General features: G+C 36.7%; 1 protein-coding gene across 2 annotated transcripts; it reads right to left on the reverse strand.

Moving 5' to 3' along the window:
• Positions 1-1048: 1048 nt before the first annotated feature.
• On the reverse strand, positions 1049-19843 carry LOC140339376 (hexokinase HKDC1-like). 2 transcript variants are annotated; one of them, XM_072424072.1, is made up of 18 exons: positions 19691-19843; positions 16328-16490; positions 15556-15704; positions 13992-14108; positions 12986-13081; positions 12049-12148; positions 11436-11619; positions 10175-10330; positions 9659-9892; positions 7899-8203; positions 7021-7169; positions 6579-6698; positions 6072-6167; positions 5864-5963; positions 5003-5186; positions 4613-4768; positions 3208-3441; positions 1049-1650 (listed from the first exon to the last, which is right to left on the reverse strand). In XM_072424072.1, the coding sequence occupies exons 1-18, from the start codon at positions 19751-19753 to the stop codon at positions 1479-1481; spliced, it is 2778 nt and encodes a 925-aa protein (XP_072280173.1). In that variant the 5' UTR covers positions 19754-19843; the 3' UTR covers positions 1049-1478. The 2 variants fall into 2 exon arrangements, with proteins under 2 accessions (XP_072280173.1, XP_072280174.1); XM_072424073.1 differs by lacking the exons at positions 12986-13081; positions 13992-14108; positions 15556-15704; positions 16328-16490; positions 19691-19843 and having other exon boundaries at positions 12053-12148.
• Between the last annotated feature and the right edge of the window lie 357 nt (positions 19844-20200).

Consider the following 20200-nt stretch of genomic DNA (forward strand, 5'->3'; position numbering starts at 1 on the left):
CACTTGCGGCATTTTAACACAATTATACTAACTTGCCATATGTGCTGCTGTGTAATCCTGATACAGATCTTTAATACTCTGTAATGCTCTGTTATAAAAAAAAAAACTATAGGCACCTTAACACATTTGCTTTTATAATATTTCATAAATAAACTTATTTTCTGTTATATATTTTGGATCAAGTAAACAATATCAGCATACTGTATATATTATGGGACCCTGGGATGGATAGACGGATGCACAATTCTTTCACCCACACTAACACGGTAGGAAAAAAGGAGACAGGGTTTTACTGTAAGAAAGCTGGGATTATGATTCAGCAGATTCTGAAATGTCACATCAATCAGGCAGTGTTACAGGCAGAGAAGTTTAGCTAAAGGACATTTGCATACATTACAGTTCCATGTGCTAATTTTGTGCTCGATTGACCAATTTGATATTCAATTGGTAATTGAGAGGTTGGAAATCCCAACATATTTCACCCAGGTTCTCCCGTGATAGTCTATGTGTTCCAGTTCTAATAAATCAGGCCCAATGAGTTTATACAAGATAGTGATTCGGTTTCTTTTGGTTTTGCTGCACAATACACAGTGGAACACAATGAAACAAGGCTGCTGCTTACATACTCTTTATGGGACAGAAAGATCTAAACCCGTCAATCATAGAAGCATCAGTCTTTGGTAAAATATTAGGACTACATCCTAATTATTGAGACCACATCCAACCCTTTAAACCTGAACTCAACTGAAAATTCAAACTGAAACTGTTGACTAATTTCTTCTATGCATGTACATGGCTCATATCAGATCACACATCAAGGGGATCCCTAGACTTTTTGAATGGTTGGTTACTTTTTTTCAAAATAAGATGCATTTGTGTGCATGTTGGAATCCCCATAATGTTCTCCATGTATTTTGGAAAAGAACTACACATTTTCAGCTGAATTGTAATCCATAAAAGAAGAAAGTCAACCAACCAAAAACAGTAAACAGGCTATAATAAAAAAAAAAAATATTAAACCAGATGCGTATTTTAGATACACCTATCATTGTTTTTATCCGTTTTATTGTAAGTAAACTATATGTACAGTGAGTTTGTAGTCATAGCAAACTATACTATTGACATCTTTCCAAAAAATGTACTACATTCATCTTGTCACCCTAATTGTACAGTACATGATTGACAAGCAACCCCAAAGCAATGTCTTTTTATCACTCTGTGACCTCAGAAAACAAAAGTCTAGAGAGGGGCATACAATTTACATGGCAGCTTTTGTATGGGCACTCCACTGACCAATGATCAGTGATTGGAGAGGCTGGAGGACATGTCAGATGAATATATAAATTACTCCAATCTTCACGTGTCAGTTTTTGGTGTGCATTTCCAATATTGGTACATGCACAAAAATGTGAAGGCAAAACTGTGGCACTTTCCACATACTTAGATTTATAATTAACAAAAGTGTATTTTTTTATGTTTTAAATGTTCAAGTCAAAGTCATTTGCATTCTCTTCTGCCTGACTGTGGAAACGTTTGGCCACTGCTGTAATCAGCGCTGCTCCCTTCCCGCTTCCATCCTCAGATAACATGAACGTCACATCGCATTCTGGTGACAGTTTCTTTACTGTTTCCTGCAAAATCCTGGAGAAACTAAAAAGAGAAAAGAATCTGTTAACATCTAAATAGCCATATTCATTTTGAACTATGATTGAATAGAGCATTTGCCCAGAGATGTGAAGGCTCTCATTAGGAAGGACATCCCCTTATCCCCCTTGTTGCCTCTCCACCTCTTTCTGGATTCTTTCCTTGACTTATTTTTTTTTTTTGGTATTTTTCTTGTTTTGTACTACTTTTCTTTTTTCAATAAAATGTATTAAATAAATAGCCATATTGATGATTTGATTGCTATTTATTAAGATGTATAAGGCTTATCATTTATCTTCTAGATCAAGGGTCAGCAAATTCCAGCCTTTAGGCCATATACGGCCTAGCTGGTAGTTTGTTCCGGCCTAACGCACCTTGGCTGATCTGACCTAATGCCGGCCGGCAACCTGCGGTGGAGCTGGAACAAACTACCGGAGCCTGGAGGTCCGGAGCCGCATGCGGCTCTTCAGCCTCCGTGTGGTGGCTCCCTTGCCTATTTACCGCAGCCAGCGTTAACACTTCTGCCGCCTGGGTAAGAAGGCAACATTCCCTCTCCTCCATATGCATTGGGGAGGAGAGGGTTTTCCCTTCAGGGGGTGTTCCTAGTGGGGGGCAGAACCATTAGGGTGCCACTCGAGAGAGAGTCCAGCCTAGTGTGCTCCTGCTTACCCCTGAAATGGCCTAGTGGCCAAAAAAGTTCACTGACCTCTATTCTAGATATATTAAGATTATTGAAGTACAAAATTTAATTTCTGAAGTAGTTACCTTGGATGGATCTAACATCCCTACAGAGCTAAAAGTAGAAAATCCACCACTAATATACTAAAAGATCACAAAATAGCTTGCAGTATGTACTTGATTCCTAACTCGGTCAATGAAGACTTGCCACCCCTTCTTGGCTCTTAGGAGCAGGAGCTGGGGAGATCTTTCATGCCAACCGAGAGAGATAGGATTCTCCTGTTGTCACATAAGGTTTCATTGACCAGTAGATACCAGGAAATGGGTGGAGGATTATGTCATGGTGGTATAGAATGCCTGATAGGCACTGATGGGGAAAAACTGATGTAGTCTTGCTATAGGGATGATGAGGGAGTGGGTTATATGCTTCATAATTTAGGTTCCTATCTAGTTTTGAAGGGGTTCTGGACAGGGGTGGGATATAAAAACATATATGTTTAGAATGCTTGCAATGGTGGCAGTATAATATGTCTTGCTGCCAAGTAATGCTGTATTTCAAATCAACACTGACTGATAGAGAAGTCAAAATGTTATTCTAGTTGATGCTTTGGATGTATTTGGGGCCATTGTGGCTGCACCATCTATAGGCAATAAAAGAGAGCCTATTGAGTCTACTTTATGATTTCACATCATTCAAATCTTGACAGTGACCTAAGTGACATAAAATAGATTGTAATATGCTATACTACAAAACACAGCAAAATGTCACACATACCATTAACACTTCTAAAAATTAAATGTAACAAGAACATTGTAAAATGAATATGTTTCTGTTGTCTGTGTTCTCTGTATACTTAACAGATTAAAATAATAATACAGACTTACTGTGGATGTAATTTGTACAAGGTTCCATCAACACCAACAGTAATTTTAATGTGGTGTAGACCCCGGTTTTCTCTTATTTTATCAACAATTGCTGCCAACCCGGCTCCACATAACTTTGCTGCTCTCATTGATACAGCGCCGCAAACTTCCTTTACAATGATACTGTCATCACATGTACTGTCCAATCCCAGCTGCTGCAGGATTTTCCTCACTTGAAGGAGGGCTAGACGATCACTGGAGTAAAAATATACAAAAATTGTTTTAGTGAGCCTTACATGCAGGGAGATAAAAGCAGCATAGTCAAGGTGTGCAGGTAAACATGTCACCAATAGCTTCCCTTTCCAACTATCACTTTTATTGTCCGCTTGTCTAAGGGCCCATTTAGATCCAAGCAGAAGACCCTTTTTTCACTACACTGCACAGCAATGCACCACTGGGTGTTGTCATTCATTGTACGTTGCCTTAATGCATTGGGCACCATTCAGATTTGCATGCTATGTGCATTACCTTAGCTTAACACAATGCATGGAACTGAAGGGCCCCATAGGCCTCAGCACCCAAGCAACACTTGATTTAGTTTCCTGATGCCTGACAAGTGTTCCCAAGTGGTCATGTTATGAAAACAGTGTCAACCAAAAAGGCTTCGTACAGCATTTCTTACATGTTTACCACTCAAGTCACACATGCCTAATAAACCCTTACTATCCCCAAGCCTCACATCTTGCAAACTTTGTATGGCCAAGTGATGCCATATTTAAATTAATCACTGGCACATGAATTGATAATGTGATAATAATTTCACCTTCTATGTTCTTTTTAAGTTCATTTACTGTATTCAAATAAAGTGTTGATTCTATATCCAAATGTTCACTACAAATCAACCTGCAATACAGTCTCAGTTGTATGTAAACTTCCTGATAGGAAGACAAGCTTTGGTGAAAATTGTCAGGAGTTCTCTCCATGAAAATATTCAGTGGAAATGAAGAACAAAGGTAGAAAATATCAGGCCCACATCTAAACACTGCCCACTGCTTTGTCAAAAGGGAAGCCCATACCGAAGATAATGGGAGGAATATGAAGTAGAACAATTGGTCAGATGGAAGGGACAAAAAGTGTTATTTGAGGAAGGTTGGCCAATTCAGTGGAATATTGTGCAGACGTAGTATGAGAAACATGCAGTGGGCAGATCACAGAGCATGAGACTGGTAGAGATTGAGTTGTAAAGTTTAATATAAAATGATAGTTCGGCTAAGTCAAGGACAAAAAACAAAACATAGTAATCCCTTCACTATCCAACAGCAGAAACATTTGGGATAAATGTACATTTTTTATGTTTTATTAAATGAAGTATTTGCTCATTTGTAAAAAAAAGCAGAAAAAACCATGATGCTGATAACAATACTACCTTTCAATCTGAGACAAAAATTTGGTTTCAAAGATTCCTTTTGTCCTCAGTCTTTCAGATATCTGACCACGAAATAAAAGACCTTTTTTGGTTAGGTCAATTAAAATTTGTCTTACAATTTCTCCGAGATACATGCCACTGGTCATCTTTTCATATCTGTGTGTAGAGCAGAAACATACATAATACAAGTTTGTATTGCAACTATAGCATTGGTATGGAGTTCACAATTTAATTTCCCTTGTGTAGTCTAACCTACCAAGCTTTTGGAATCTGAGAAAAAACTGTCTGGAGGAAACGTAAGCATAGCGTTCTGGCCGAGATTTAAACCCGGGACTTGTTAAAAGGCCAATGAGTTAAACACTGTCATCCAATTCCAACAATCTGTTTTACCTTTGTTTCCCTGGATTTAGTGACTTCTCATCCACATGTCTGTCGTATTTGGTCTGGACGTCAGCCAGGCAATCGTTGTCTCCAAAACCTCCCCATTCTGTGTTTATACACATTCTCCCTTCATCTCCTTCAATAAACTCAATGTTCTTCATCTCTTCCATGTAACACACATTGCTTCCTGTACCTGGAAAGACACAATACAACAGCACAACACAATATAAACTGTATATCCACAAATGAACAATATATTTAGACATCACACATCTGTTAGTATGGTTAGAATAAAATAAGTTGGAATTTGAGATTAACAGATACTATTTTCTAATTCTGCGGTATGCATAGTCTATAGACCAGGACATGAAGAAAAATCTTACAATGGTCATACCCCTTCAGTAAAAACTGTCTAAGAGAGGATTTACATTTGTGATAGAGTGTGATTTAAAAAATATCTAGCAAGGTGGAATAATTAATAGCTAGTTGTGTAAAAGCACTAGGATGCAGAATGGGGTATTTGTGGGCTCTAGGTAAGGTCGGGAATATAAGACAGTCTATGCTTATGAGGGTTTTTGGAATATTCCCGTTAGACCTGGAGTTTGGGCTGTGGAACAGATTGAGTAAAGCTTACACAGTCACCAACATGAATCCATAAATAGCATATGGAATCCTGACCATTTTTAAAATCCTAGTTTACAATGTAGGCATCACTTTGCACTGTTACTTTTTGTATTTTTTTACTACTTGACAGAAATCTAATAATTAATTTTAGTGTTTTCTAATTATCTAATAATTAAGAATTATCTCCAGTTAAACAATAATAAGTAATTTTTAACATAGGTACCTACTGATGATTGGTGTAGTTACCTGCAATGAGTCCAATCTCACAGTTTGGGTCTTCATACCCACAGGTCATCATTGTCCCCACTGTGTCATTGACAATTGCCACTATGTCCAAGTCAAATTCCTTCAAAACAGAAATGGACAATGGGAGTCTTCTGCATGCCAATTGTGCATTTTCAATTTCTATATAGTGATAAGAAATAATCGGGTTTGAACACAAGGACCCACTTACATTTCTTCTCTTGATGGCTTCTCGCAACATATCTACTACATCCTGCCCTTCACAATCTGTGGCCTTGAAACCTTTTGTCCATCCCACCAATGTTCCCTAAACAGGATACAAATGACCTATCACAATGGAACTATATTGCAATATGAAAACATGTTTAGTTTAATATCAGGTAAGAGGAAGCAAACCAGTCATTACTAATAGCAATTTCGTATTAACGTATTTCAGTTATAAAGTATGAGCTGTACTTTTTTCATCCAGCATGGTTTATAAAATAATTTATTGTCCAAGTAAAAAATGTCAAATGGAACTTACATTATTAGCCAGAAACAACCCAAATGCCCCTTGGAAGGTCATGTTTGCGGCTCTGATTTAGACAGGGGTCTGCGTTGCTCACTCCGCACGCCACCCTGGCTGCTTTTTTAGTCGAAATTTACATTTTTTATGCATCAGTACATGTTCCTCAAAAAAAAAAAGAAAAAAAAGAGTTTTTTTGTAATTGAAACTCACCTTGTCTATTCGATCTTGTTTACAAGGAAAGGAAAATGTGAATCCCAATGGTAATGGAGCACCTTTAATTCCCATGTAATCTAGGAATTCTGCAATGCATTCCACAATATGATCAAACAGCTGGAAAATAAATAATGGAAAATTAATATTTTCAAATATTTACAAGCCTTCCTTATAACCATACTGCCACCAAAGCATACAGTTACTCCTTGCTAGCTGCCACAACAAGCTTGTTGTTTCATCAAGGTAGACAACGTGTCACTTATTTATTGTAATATTATTATTATTATTATTATTAAACAGTATTTATATAGCGCCAACATATTACACAGCGCTGTACATTAAACAGGGGTTGCAAATGACAGACAAACACAGTCAGTGACACAGGTGGAGGAGAGGACTTTGTCCAAAAGAGCTTACAATCTATGGATTTAGATCTTACCTCTTCTCCAGTTCCTTGCATTATCTCCAGAGGAATGGCAAAGATCTTATTATACATTTTCACATATCGCCTTCTTCCACTGCGGATCTTCACTAGTAACACTCGGAAATTTGTTCCTCCAAGATCCAAAGCCAGAAACTTTCCTTTCTCTGTAAAAGATTTTGTACCTAATGTTAATGTTAAGGTAATTCTATTCAGTACTGGTAAATCAATGAAAGCTGGTTAATGATATACTGATGGTCAGCAGGCCAATGTGAGCATTACTGACATTGTATTGATTGATGTTGGGTTATATAGAGGAACACAAAACTGAGTTTGGAGAACTGTGAAAAACTGAATCAACGGGTGCTAATATAATAGAACACTAATATTTTGGATGCCAAACTAAAATATTGAGATAGAATAATTTATGTCCTAATTATTAAAATGTAATTTTAATGTTCAATAAAGTAAAATAACTTTAATAGAGAGCATACACCAGTAAATTAAGATGAGTTCATGAATGTTGTGTTATAATCAATCTCTTGTTTTCCCCAACACAGTACTGGGGGGGGCAGTACTAGGAGATAATCCCCCTTGCATGATCCAGAGGGGGAGTGCGGTGGTAACCCAGCTATATCGAACAACTGCAATAGAGAAAATCAGGCCACAATCCTATATGTGCTGCCCAGAAGGAATCTAATCAATGAAAGCAGGTAAAACAGCTCCCATGTATGTATTTTAACTGCTTATTTGTTTTTTTGCCTGGAGTTCAGCTTTACTTTCTCCCTGGGTATTATCAGAGCTGTAATGCTGAAAATGTGCTGTTTTGGGAATAGCATAAGTCAAAATTCAGAACACAGAAAAGCACCTATCTAGAATTTCATACAGCATGATACCTGTCCCATCAGGTGTTCCATATACATATGTTGGTAACATTTTAACCGTAGCTTTGCCATGAGTTTCTTTCTGAAGTCCATATTTTAGCTCATTCATCATTCTCAGCTTAATATCTGCAAGTTTCCCATCAGTGACATGGAACAAGTCCAGAACTTCATCAATCTGCTTGTGTTGGGTCATAAGCCTGCAAGCCACCGCTGTAACCATAGCTGCTCCTTTCCCACTGCCACTTTCTGAAAGAAGGAATCGTACATCACAATTTGGGACCAATCTCCTGACCACCTTGTGAAGCCGTTTAGCATATCTGAAAAACAGAACTACTTTGTAGATTACATGGGTAGCATTATAGGTTTGTATAATGCAAATACTGCATCTAACAGTGATTTAGGATTATTTGATAGCAAATGGCTGGACATACACCAGCTCTGTGCTGATCAGGGTTAAAACATAAAAAAGTAAAAGAGTGGTTTCCTAATAATCAATGCTGGCCACACAGGCAGATATTAAATATATTTTATACAAATAATTCAGCTCCAGGAACCATAAAAATGATCACAGTTCACATAAGTGTTCCAGAACAGTCTATGCATTTCTAAATTAGTATACCTGTTTGAAGCCATCATTTTTATACTTTTTCCCCTAAAATGTGTAGTGGAAAGAATGGGATGAATTTGAGCAGACATCATAGAGATGATATTCCATTCTATTGTCATATCAATTTTACACAAGTTACTCTCCTGCATTGTTGGTGTGGTCATTGAACCTTCTATGCAGATTGTATACTAAAACATAACTTTTATATGAACATATGTCTTCAAGTAATTAACAAGATGCATAGTGATGGTTGGCTATGGTGTAGAATAGAGCGATTTTAATGTTTGGCAATTGGTAATTTAGACCAATGTTTTTTTTTTGTTGAAAATACCAGAATTTTCACCAGGCATGTACAGATTCTTATTATTGTTTGATTTAAAGGAGACACAGAAACAAACCAGAGCCTGATTTATAAGTTCTCCAAGGCTGGAGAGAATACACTTTCATCAGTGATGCTGGGTGATCCAGCAAACCTGGAATGGATTTCTTCAAAGTCATTTGCTATTTGCTAGCAAATGTTTTGAATCCTGGACCAGATCCATTCCAGGTTTGCTGGATCTCCCAGATTCATTGTTGAAAGTGTATTCTTTCCAGTGTTGAAGAGCTTTAATAAATCAGGCCCAAAAAGAGAAATAGCTTGATATCTGATTACATGTTGCTTTGGCCGAGATGCCTGTCTGTACATGGTGAGCCTAAAGCTTTAGAGATATCCAACAATTCAACTGCTGAGTCATGCATGGTTTGCCTTATTCTATATACTATATAGCATAACAGACATCCCCAATGCTAGCTTTTCTTGATGAATAACAGCACCTTTTGCCTGAAAACCATGCAACCAAGCAAATTAACCTTTTACCCTGCTTGGGCTCTGCAGACAGTATGCAATTTGCACCTTTATTCTTCATCATCATTGGGGGACAGGCCTATTGTATTTAAACATTAAGATGAAGAAACAGTTTTTTACAATGAGCTAATTAACAATTCTATAATCCAATCAAACTGATAAGACTGGGCAGGTTATATTTATTGTTATTTATTCATAAAAAGAGCTGTAACATGGATTTGGGTATAGTAAGGTAATGGCTATGTCACACCGAAATTAGGGTATTAGGACAGCTTAAGGAAGGAAGAAAACAAAGTATAACATAGTATTAAATATACTTACTGAGGATAAGTTTTATAAACAGTGCCATCCATTCCAACCGTAGTCCTCATTCTCTCTAACTTCTTGTTTTGCCGAAGTCGGGTAAGTATGGCAGCCAGTGCTGCTGCACACAGATTGGCTGATCGAAATGATACAATGGTGGCAACATGCTGTACAGCAATGCAGTCATCTTCCGATGGCTCCAGTCCAAGGTCAAGCAGTAGCTGTTTGGTGTTAAACAGCCCCTCATTGTATCTATTCAAAGATGAAATTTGGGGTAAATATCATAAAGTTGTGTAAATATGTGTATTTTACTCTAATCCCTAAACTGCTTGGCCAGGAGAGTAAGAATAGATTGTAAAGTGTGCACATGGTGCCACAATCACTTTACTGGAATTATATCATGTCTATGTAGACTTGAGATTGTAATGATCAGTAATCAAATGTCTTTTTGCTATAAACTATTAGAAATCTCCTAAGAAACTGCTTAAAATTACCATTTCATAAGCAGAATCTGTTAATTATACCCATGCTTACTTCTCCATAGAGGCCACATGGCTTGTTGCTATCGAGCCCTTGGTCCGGAGAGCTGTTGAGATCTTTCCGCCAAACAGAAGACCATTCTTGGCCATCTTCAGCAGAATAAGCCGGACCAGTTCTCCCATATACAGACCACTGATCATCTTCTCAAACCTGCCAACAGAATACATTGCTCAATGACAAACAATGATCTAGTGGATAATGTATGGCAAAATGAGGTACAAGTCCTTTGCACGAGTCTTTTACATTTTTAGGAAGTTATACTACAGTTTTAGGAATGTTATATTAACTGGCAGCAGCAAGCATTAGCATGACTTGACACTTAAGCCGCATACACATGTGCAATAATAGTTGTTGGAAAGGATCTTTCACGATCCTTTCCAACGACTAAGCACAGCACGATGCATGAACGAGTTTTGTACATACAGCACCGCTCTGCTCAATGGAGAGGGGAGGGGGAAAGCGATGTAGCAGCACCCTGCTGCTCTCTCTCCCCCTTCCCTTGCATTAGGATTGTTAGTCCATAATTTGTATTCCATAGAAATCTCATTTATCTAGACAGGTATTGGACAATGGGCAGGGATGTCAACCAGTTACTTGGAGAACTGTTTTCTATATACATGATATGTACATGTATCATATACATGAAATAACATATGCGGAAGAAAAAAAATATTTATGTCACCACTTTAGGCAATTCAGAGGTTACTGACGATAAAAATTTAGAATAATCAGTAGGTTCAAATAAATTAGTTGCTGACATTATATGAAAAGCTCAACTTTTTCCTTAAAAATTGAGCAGATCCTGACCCTAACACCTCCTCCAGGTTTCCATCCTTTCTTTAAATATGAAGTTTTGTCTGCTTATCTGTTGCCCTTGCCTGGTTCTTCTTTCCCCTCCTCAGTAAATTACTAATGAATTAAATAAAACTATTCTGTTTTAAATAAATATTTTATTTTAGACCCATTGACATCATCGCTAGGTCTTTGTGCTTTTCTATGCAATGCTGTAGTAATCCCCACAGATGTCCAAGATGGAAGGTACGCTAGAGTTTAGCTTTCATGGTATAGCTTTCTAAACAATAGAGTCACTTACTTTTTATAAGAAAATATCAGGATTTGCATATAACTTCAGCTGTCCTTAACAATTGCATGTAATTTTTTCTATGACATGAGATCATTTTGAATTATGCTAGTATGTAACTGGAATAATTTTGACATAATTGTGTCGAATGGAAAAAAAATATATCTCACTTACAGCTGTTTTCCAGGGTTAAGTGATCCTAAATCTATTTCTTTATCAAACTCTGTTCTAATGTCCTCCAGAGATCCATCATCTCCAAATGCTCCCCATTCCGTGTTAATGCACATCCTGCCCTCGTCTCCTTCAACAAGGTCAATGTTACTCAGGTTCTCCATGTAGCAGGCATTGGTTCCAGTCCCTGCAATACAGGAGGTGAGAGTTTTCACAAAAATGTAATTTATGTGTAAGTATGATCAGACATTCCCTTACAATGAATTACAATCTTTTAAGGCTGTGCCTTTGACCTGATCAGTGCCAGCCCTTGATATAAGGTAATTACAATATTCCAAGGGTTAGGTGTGGTATTCCACTTCCTCCTCCACTAATAACAGTATAATAGGAGAAATAATAATAATTACGTTAGGGCATGCAGTCTAAATAATTTTGGATTTTCTGCCTATTGAATATAAAAATAGATTAAGATTGAGTAAAAAAAAATCCCTCATCATCCACATAGATAAATAAATTGTTCAAGTAGCCTAACCTATACAATAATTGACCCGTGCATGGGTATCTTAAGTGTAGATAATAAAAGCTTTATCACAATCTGAAAATTGATGTTAATTACCTACAATGACTCCAACTTCACACAGCTGGTCATCATATCCACAAGTCATCATTGTCCCCACTGTGTCATTAACCAGAGCCATGACTTCCACATTTGTGTACTGTAAAATAAAATAAAATATGAAAAAGTAAAATAATTGTTTAAATTAAAAGCTTGGTGGAAAAGGTGAAAAGTCACACATAAAGTACATATGAATGTGTTGATGTGACTACATGTACATGTATGGATTGATTTGAGCTTGTTGAATTTGGAAGAGCCATCACTTATGTGTATTTGTCATTATTATAAAATAGGAAACTCTTTTGGTTCTGGAACTAGAAAGATTTAGAATATCAGAGGTGGTATGCACACAGTCTCAAACAAAAACAGAATATAAATTTATATTCAGGTAATCAGCATTCTTTACAATGAATTCAGCGATGGCAACTTCCAACATCTCTCAGTGGTAGGTCCACTTTAAGCTTGCATGCAATAGCACAATGCAGAGATCTAAATGGGCCACTAAAGCATGCTTGGAGCTTCTATGTCGGATATTATAAAATTAAAATCAGGCTTGTATGGTATGTAATGGAGCTACACTGAATACAATTCATGGCCTTGACACTTGCTGAGGGTCATTGCTGATTCTGACACTTACTGAGGGTTATATCTGGCCCTATAATTTGCTTGGGGTTATTGATGGTGGTATGCCGGCCCTAACAATTGCTGGGGGATATTGATAGCAGTGGTCTGTACCCATTTTACTAGTCTTGTTTGCAAGAAAACATGGAGTATCTTAATACATGGCATGTAAAAAAAACATTAATTGAACCCATGCATTTTTTACTGGTTAATGGATGATCTTAGTGTTTTATTGCTATCACATATTGGTTATGTTTGGCATAGAGTGTTTTTGTGCATACTGTATACATAGATAATAACAACTGTGGCACCATACCTTTTTCTTCTTCAGGGTTTTACGCAGTATCTTCACCACATCAGTATCCTGCACCCCTCTCACTTTATACTCCTTTGTCCAGTTAATCAAGACCCCCTAAAATAAAATGACAGACAGAATAAATTGCAGTCATAGAAACATAAAAGCAAGTTAAAGCATAAATAAAGGCTTCTGTATGACAGTCCAAACCTGTGCCAGTTACTCCTAAATAAACAAGCCTAATAAGAAAAGCCGGGATCCTATTTTTTTTCAGTGGAGTGAACCATATCTCACTTCCAGACACTGCAGATCACAGTTGGAGGGTCTCAATAAAAGAGTCTGGAATGTAAAACCAGAAAGCAGTGGCAGGACTAGGCATTGTCAGGAATAAATCTGGAAATGATGGGTTTGTGAATCAAACAATGCTGAGCCCTACCCTTCAAAATATTATTTCATTCTAAGCGGGCATAAGAGAAACCTGTAACTGCAGATGCATTTAGAATTAAGTGCAGCAAAACATTTTTTTTAGATGCTTCTAGTTCTACAATAAACATTATCCTAGCAAGAAGATCTAAAACAGACACTAATATAACACCTCATCTCAATTTTAGAGTTGGGAAGAATAGATGCAATTATACATCGTTATTATTATGATGCATTTGTTGTATTTATGTTTGTGGCTCTATAACATTGTGATAAGTTTATACTTTGTTGGTAATGTTCCCTTACCAGGTTCTATTCCCCCTATTCCCATTCCTATGATTTGATAGACCCCAGTTACAGTGTAATGAGGTCACACGGGCTAACTAAACCAGAGGCAAAACCATATAATCCTGGTTCCATTTTTTTACAGTTATGTTTAAAAATCCAAAAGGACAAAACTTGTTATCCTGAGTATGTTATGCTCTATCTATATATCAATCTATTTGGAAAGGCCTATTATACTATTAAATTTATATTATATCAGGATTAATGTCTTGTATATCTGTCTGTATGTTTCATGTTAACTGTTAAGCAAATATTGTACCTCATCTAGTTTGGTCTGCTTGCATGGAAATGAGAAGGTGAATCCAAGGGGAAGCTTCTCTGTGATTTGTCTCTTCTTTATAAAGTCATCAAGACAGTCAGCAACATATTCAAAAAGCTGTAAAAAAAAGAAAACTTTTAGAAAGAGTTTTTTTAAAAAAATAGAATTTTACATCAAAATATCAATTGATTTATTATCATCAACATTTTATGCAGTGCTGTACAGTCCATGGTCCATGAGTCCATGGTCATGTGACTAACTGTCCATCACTGGAACTCACAATCTAATGCCTTTACTATAGTCCAAAGGAATCCAATCATTTTATGAATGTGGGTGGAAATCGACACAAAACAAAGGTAGAACAAATTCAATGAAGATACCCCACTTCTCTCTTTTGACATTACACCTCCCTAAATGACAAGACAGATAGCACAAATACAATGGAGTGGTAAAAGTACTTGTGCATTTTTAAAGGCAATGAGATACAGAGCCAACAGACAGAGGTATAGTCATGGGAACAAATGGGGTTGATAATAAATATACAAAAGTTAAGATGAAGCTAGAAGAATAGAATCCATGGGAAGGTCATTATACAAGTTAGATTGGCAACAAGAGGCATAGTAACAAATCAAATCAAAGATCACATAATGCTGATGAAAACCACTCAGCACAAATCCAAAGCAAGGCTAATCACAAAATAGTCAATTTGGAATAAATGCGAGTGTTAGGTATGCATGGCTGCGCATTAATATAGTGTGGGGCCAGGGAACCCCTAGATTGCGATGTCATGGGCTTTTTAGCATAATATGACAACTGGGTTAATCTAAATTCATATCTCCCACCTTTTCTTCCTTTCCTCTAGTTGTACAATTTTCTCTTTCCTATTGCACTTTTCTGTTGTTAGTGCTGGCAGGGTACCAAATTAAAGGACCTGGAGTCACAAAAGGCCCATTAAATGTTATTTGAATGCCATGGTTATCACCAGACCTTATCTTGTACAACTTCATTAGACTGCATAATGGTTTGCTGGTACTCGGGAGTTCATTGGGATTTCATTGGGATTACAAATCCTCTTTGTATGAAATTTACTGTAGATTTAATTTTTTATAAAATATGACCTGACAACATTTTGAAAATATTTATATTTGCTTAAATGAATAATAATGTTTGAAACAAAGTAAAAAAAGATTGATTTTTGAACAATTACTGCAAATGAGAGCTGGGGCCCAGGTGGAACACCAGGAGCACGTGATTTGGGTATGAGGCTCCAGCAATGTCTTTAGGCACACATACCTAGCAGCGACCTATTTAAATGACCATGTGCCCGGGCGGGGATACATGCATGTGCCCAATCTGGCATATGTGCACGCAGCCATATGATGGCCTTGTGTAAAACTATCTATCATATATTAACACTAGTTTTTTGTACCTTGTTATTCTTTTAACATCTAAGGTATAAAAATGACATTATGTATGGTATTTAGGTTATTACATTATTGGTAGTTGTCCACCTTACTGTCCTGATTGACATGCTTTTTTCAATGCATCTCCTAGATCAACTTACTTCTGTTTTATTTCCAGTGATTATCTCATTGGGAGTTGGATAAAACTGACTGTCCATGTGTACATTCTGCTTTCCATCTTCAGACACTTTCACCTTCAGAACTCTGAACCTGGAGCCACCTAGGTCAAGGGCAAGGAAATCCCCTTTTTCTGTAACACACAGATATCAAAAATGATACTTAACTTAATAAATATACAGTAATACATAATAAATGATTGAAACAAAACCCACAAAATATGGGTACAGAGCACAAACACTGCATGTTCTTTTTAGGTAGTTGTATTGAGGAAGGTTGCCATCAAGACAATTTATTATCATTATAGTGTAACAAGTTCTCTTATGGTTCCTTCATAGGAATAATTGGAGAAGCATTTCTAAGAATTTTCTGCCTTGATCACAGGCGACAATGTATCTCAGCAGGAAGAAAAAAAACATACTTCCCTATTTAATGTACAGCGCTGTGTAATATGTCGGCGCTATATAATTCCTGTTTTTTATTATTATTATTATTCAGGGTTCTCCCCAGGCCCTTTTAGCTGGGCGCACGACCCGGCACTTTTCAGCACCCACCCGGCTGTTTTTGGGTGGTTACTAAAGAGTTTGGTCACAATACAGGGGCTGCCACCCACTTACAATTTCTTCTCACCCGGCTTAAAAAAATTTCTGGGTTGAGCACTATTATTATTATTATTATTATTATTAATAATAATAATAGTAATAAAAATAATAAAATTAAATACAATTAGTAAGTATATTTATATTAACCACTTACCTGAACCATCAGGAGTTGACCTGACATAAGTGGGCAACATTTTTACAGATGCGGTTGGGTTTGTTTCCTTCTTAAGGCCTTTGTCCATCTCTGCTTGGAAACGACCCATGATATCCAATAAGGTTTCATCTGACAGACGCATATGGTATAGAAACCGATCGACCTATAAGGAGCACAGCATGGGAAAAAACACATCATTTTGGACCTGTACAGTCAACCGCGAATTGCTCCATTATATAACTAAAGTAACAATTTAGGTTTTGTCATTTCCATGATTCCTATGTGCTGTTGTGTTTTGTTTTTTTGAGGCGGAAGATTACCCAGACAGACATCATCGATGTTGTACTCATAACAAGTTTAGTGTGTTCATAACATCTGAACAAAGGTTATACACAAGAAAGTATCTTCAACATGATATAATTGTAACCATAACAAGCAGGTCTAAAATTCAGTTTGCAGAATCCCACAAATTTGCAAATTGTTGACATTTGTTGCAGTTTTACCACCAGAAATATTAAACCTTACTGAGAACATGATCGTCTATTAGTTTTCTCACTCTGCATTGATGTACAGTAAATAATATTGTGCAAACAAAACACATTTACTATATATCACTTTGAATCCCCATATACCAAGTTGCCTGTGCTGAAATGTCGATATTACACAATCATTATTCACAAGAAATAGTTTACTATACATAACAACAACAGATACAATTTCTTACTAGTAAAGTAGTGATTGGTAAACATTGGAAAACTGCTTCCTGGACAACAAACAGGTAAAATCTATGGCGGTTTCAACTCATTTGAAGCTTATTATTCATTGGTTGATTCAAATACTTGAAATATCTTTTATTTGTGTAGAACTTTGCTTATAAGTTGTTTATATTGAATTAATTCTTCATCTTTCCTTTTTTAATGCGACAGTTTTAAATCCAATAAAAAGGTAGCCATGAAGAACTTAGGTTAGTTGATGCTTTAGCTTATTGAGGTGCACTTGAGGGGTGCGACTTTTTCCAAATAGCCCGTGCCAAAAGTTTCCCCTCATCTATCCCATAAGGTATGTGATGGCTACCCCTACACTAGATCCCACTTGAAATATCTACCAGAGCATCACAGCTCTTACACAACTATTACTATAAAATAGTTCATCTCAACCTGTCAAGAAAAGCACATTTCCTATGTTAGAAGAGTCTATGATTAACCAAAGCTTTGCAAAGTATTTTATCTCATATTATAAAACTTTGACAAAGAGCAGTGCTGGTCATCGAGAATTGCCTTGCATATTTCCTAAAGTGAGTGTAGTTGGATCAATGTGAAAGAGGATTTTAGGTTTAGAATGTGTGGCACATGTATTTTTTTTAGAAGTGTACAAGTAAAAAAGTCAGTGTGCATGGCTGCTGCTCCACAAAAAGCTATTGATCTTACTTATAATCTGCGATATTACATAATATTTGCCCTGTAATAGATACAGGTAACGATAGACCTGAAATTATTACTGAAAATTGGGCTATTGCTACAAGTGATACATATTAGGAAACATATTTTGTAACAAACCATTTGAACAAATCAGAAATCAGAAACGCAGCAGATATTTTAAACAACTTTTCTTACAAGTGATATCATGTGTCCTCCATGCTGAAAGGGTGCAGATATGGGCTCTGAATGAACTTTTTTGATTTGGACATTCAGTGAGCGGGTCCGTTACTTGCATTTTATCTATTTGTATTATCTTGTATTTATAGAGTGATGACATATCATGAAGCGATTCACAAATCCAAAATCATGTCACTAAGTGTCCTTTAATGGGGTCACAATTGAAAACCATTCAGGGCAATTGTGCTCTTCCAAACGTGTGGCAACAGTAGGCCCTTTTTTGTTCCAGCACAAAGTCAGATGGTTTGGTGTGGAGGAACTCAAGTGATCTAAATGGAACCCTGACCTCAATTCATGAAACATTTGGGATGACTTAGAATGCCTATTGTCAGGAAACTCTTCATTTTGGATTGCTTGGCTAAATGGAAAAATCCTTCTCAGTCACCCTACGTTATCTAGTTGAAACCTTCCCAAAAGTGTGGAACCTGTTACAGCTGACAAAATCCATGTAATTGACCATGGTTTTAAAATTGAATGTCCAACAAAATCATTTGTGTGATGATCAAGTGTCTACAAACTTTTGGTATGTAATGCAAGAAAAAATTCTTCAACTTAAGCATGCTATACAAGAAATAAGGTTACACTTCTGATCTTTAAGCCTAAAGACTTTCATCACCTGACCCTTCGAGAATGTCTTGGGTACAGCTGTCTATTGGCATTTCCCGTGCTGAATAAAAGTAGAGCTGTGGATTTTCAGGATTTAGTGCTTGTGTAATTCTTTAATAGCATCAGGCCACCAATGATCAGATAATTGATGCTTATTTATACTTGCAAGGAACAACTTGAAATATGTATGTCTCTGAATCTGAAGAAATAGACTTAGTTCAACGAAACACGTAATTCACAAGAGTCATTGCAAGAGTCATCATGACTTTTTTACCCATGTGTTTTGAAAATGGAGTTTAATGCTTTCTAATAGATGAATACTTGTTTAAGTATATTTCTTTTATGCTAATGTTTTAAAAGTAATGTGGTTAAAAAAACTATTTTTTCTTTTTGGGGGAGTGATTTATAGCCGTCATGGTACATAGATTTGTACTTTCAGATTTTTACTGCTCTGTCCCTGTTGGACAGGATTCCAGTCATTTCTTGTGTGGTCACTTCAAGCAGAAGTTCCATTTTCAGAGAGATATACAAGGTCAAACCTTGCCCAACCAAATAGAGAACTATAAAGACTGAAAAGTTTGGTTTAAGTTTCACTTTCCAATATATGCAAACACAATGTATTTAAATGTACTGCAAAGTATCCCATTAAATATGTTTATTTAATCACCGATGTATAAACAGCCCTATGTCAAGGATCAGGGGGCACTTGTGATATGTTGCTTAAGCCAAGAAATACATGGTACCAATTGGCACTGATTATTAAAAGGAAATAATAGGTTTACTTTTATTTTAGTGAATGAGGTAAAGCTGTGTTAACAATAGTCCAATGTAAAGCAAAATATATATTGTTTTTCATTTTTCTTTAACTTAACAGGGCATAGCAATTATAGAGCTGCACCTTATTTTACTAAGCAAACATACACTTTGCTTTGTGAACAGCCTCAAATCCTTTATTGACTCCAACTCCACTGACTTTGGTATAAGGAAATGTGGTTTCATTGAATCCAGAAGACATATTATAGAGCAGTGTTTCCATTCCTATTATCCATAAAGATAAATACACGTTCCATTAATAGATTACCTGTTAGAATAAAATTCTTACCTTTTTTATTTGATCTTCTTTCAACTTTGTGAACCAAAACGATATCAAATGCACTGCAAACATTTTTTTTTTAAAAATAGAACCTTTCCAAAAAGTATGCAGACAGGTTTGTTCTGAAGTCTACCAGCTGGGAGCGTCTACAACCAACTCGTACTGCAAGAATGACAGAAAAAAGTCAAGGCAAAGGCTACAGTGATTCACTACGGCTCAATCATTAACACTATGTTCCTGGGTAGGGTTTATTGCTCCAGTCTAAGATATTGATTAAGCTGCAGGTGTTACATTTGACTGTGCAACATCTAGAACTTATTTATAATCATTGTAGTACAGTTGACATTCAAAAATCCGGCAACCTCCGGACCTAAGGAGTGCCAGATTTTTGAAAATTCCGTTTTTTTTTCATTTATGCTCGCCTTCACACACACAGGCCAGCCTTCCTCTCGCAGCACCGCGGACATCTGGCACAGTTCCAGGGAGCAGGCAGCAGGGACCTCTCAGCGTGTATTTAGT

The sequence above is a fragment of the Pyxicephalus adspersus genome, chromosome 10 (genome assembly GCF_032062135.1).
Source record: "Pyxicephalus adspersus chromosome 10, UCB_Pads_2.0, whole genome shotgun sequence".
Classification (NCBI taxonomy): Eukaryota; Metazoa; Chordata; class Amphibia; order Anura; family Pyxicephalidae; genus Pyxicephalus; species Pyxicephalus adspersus.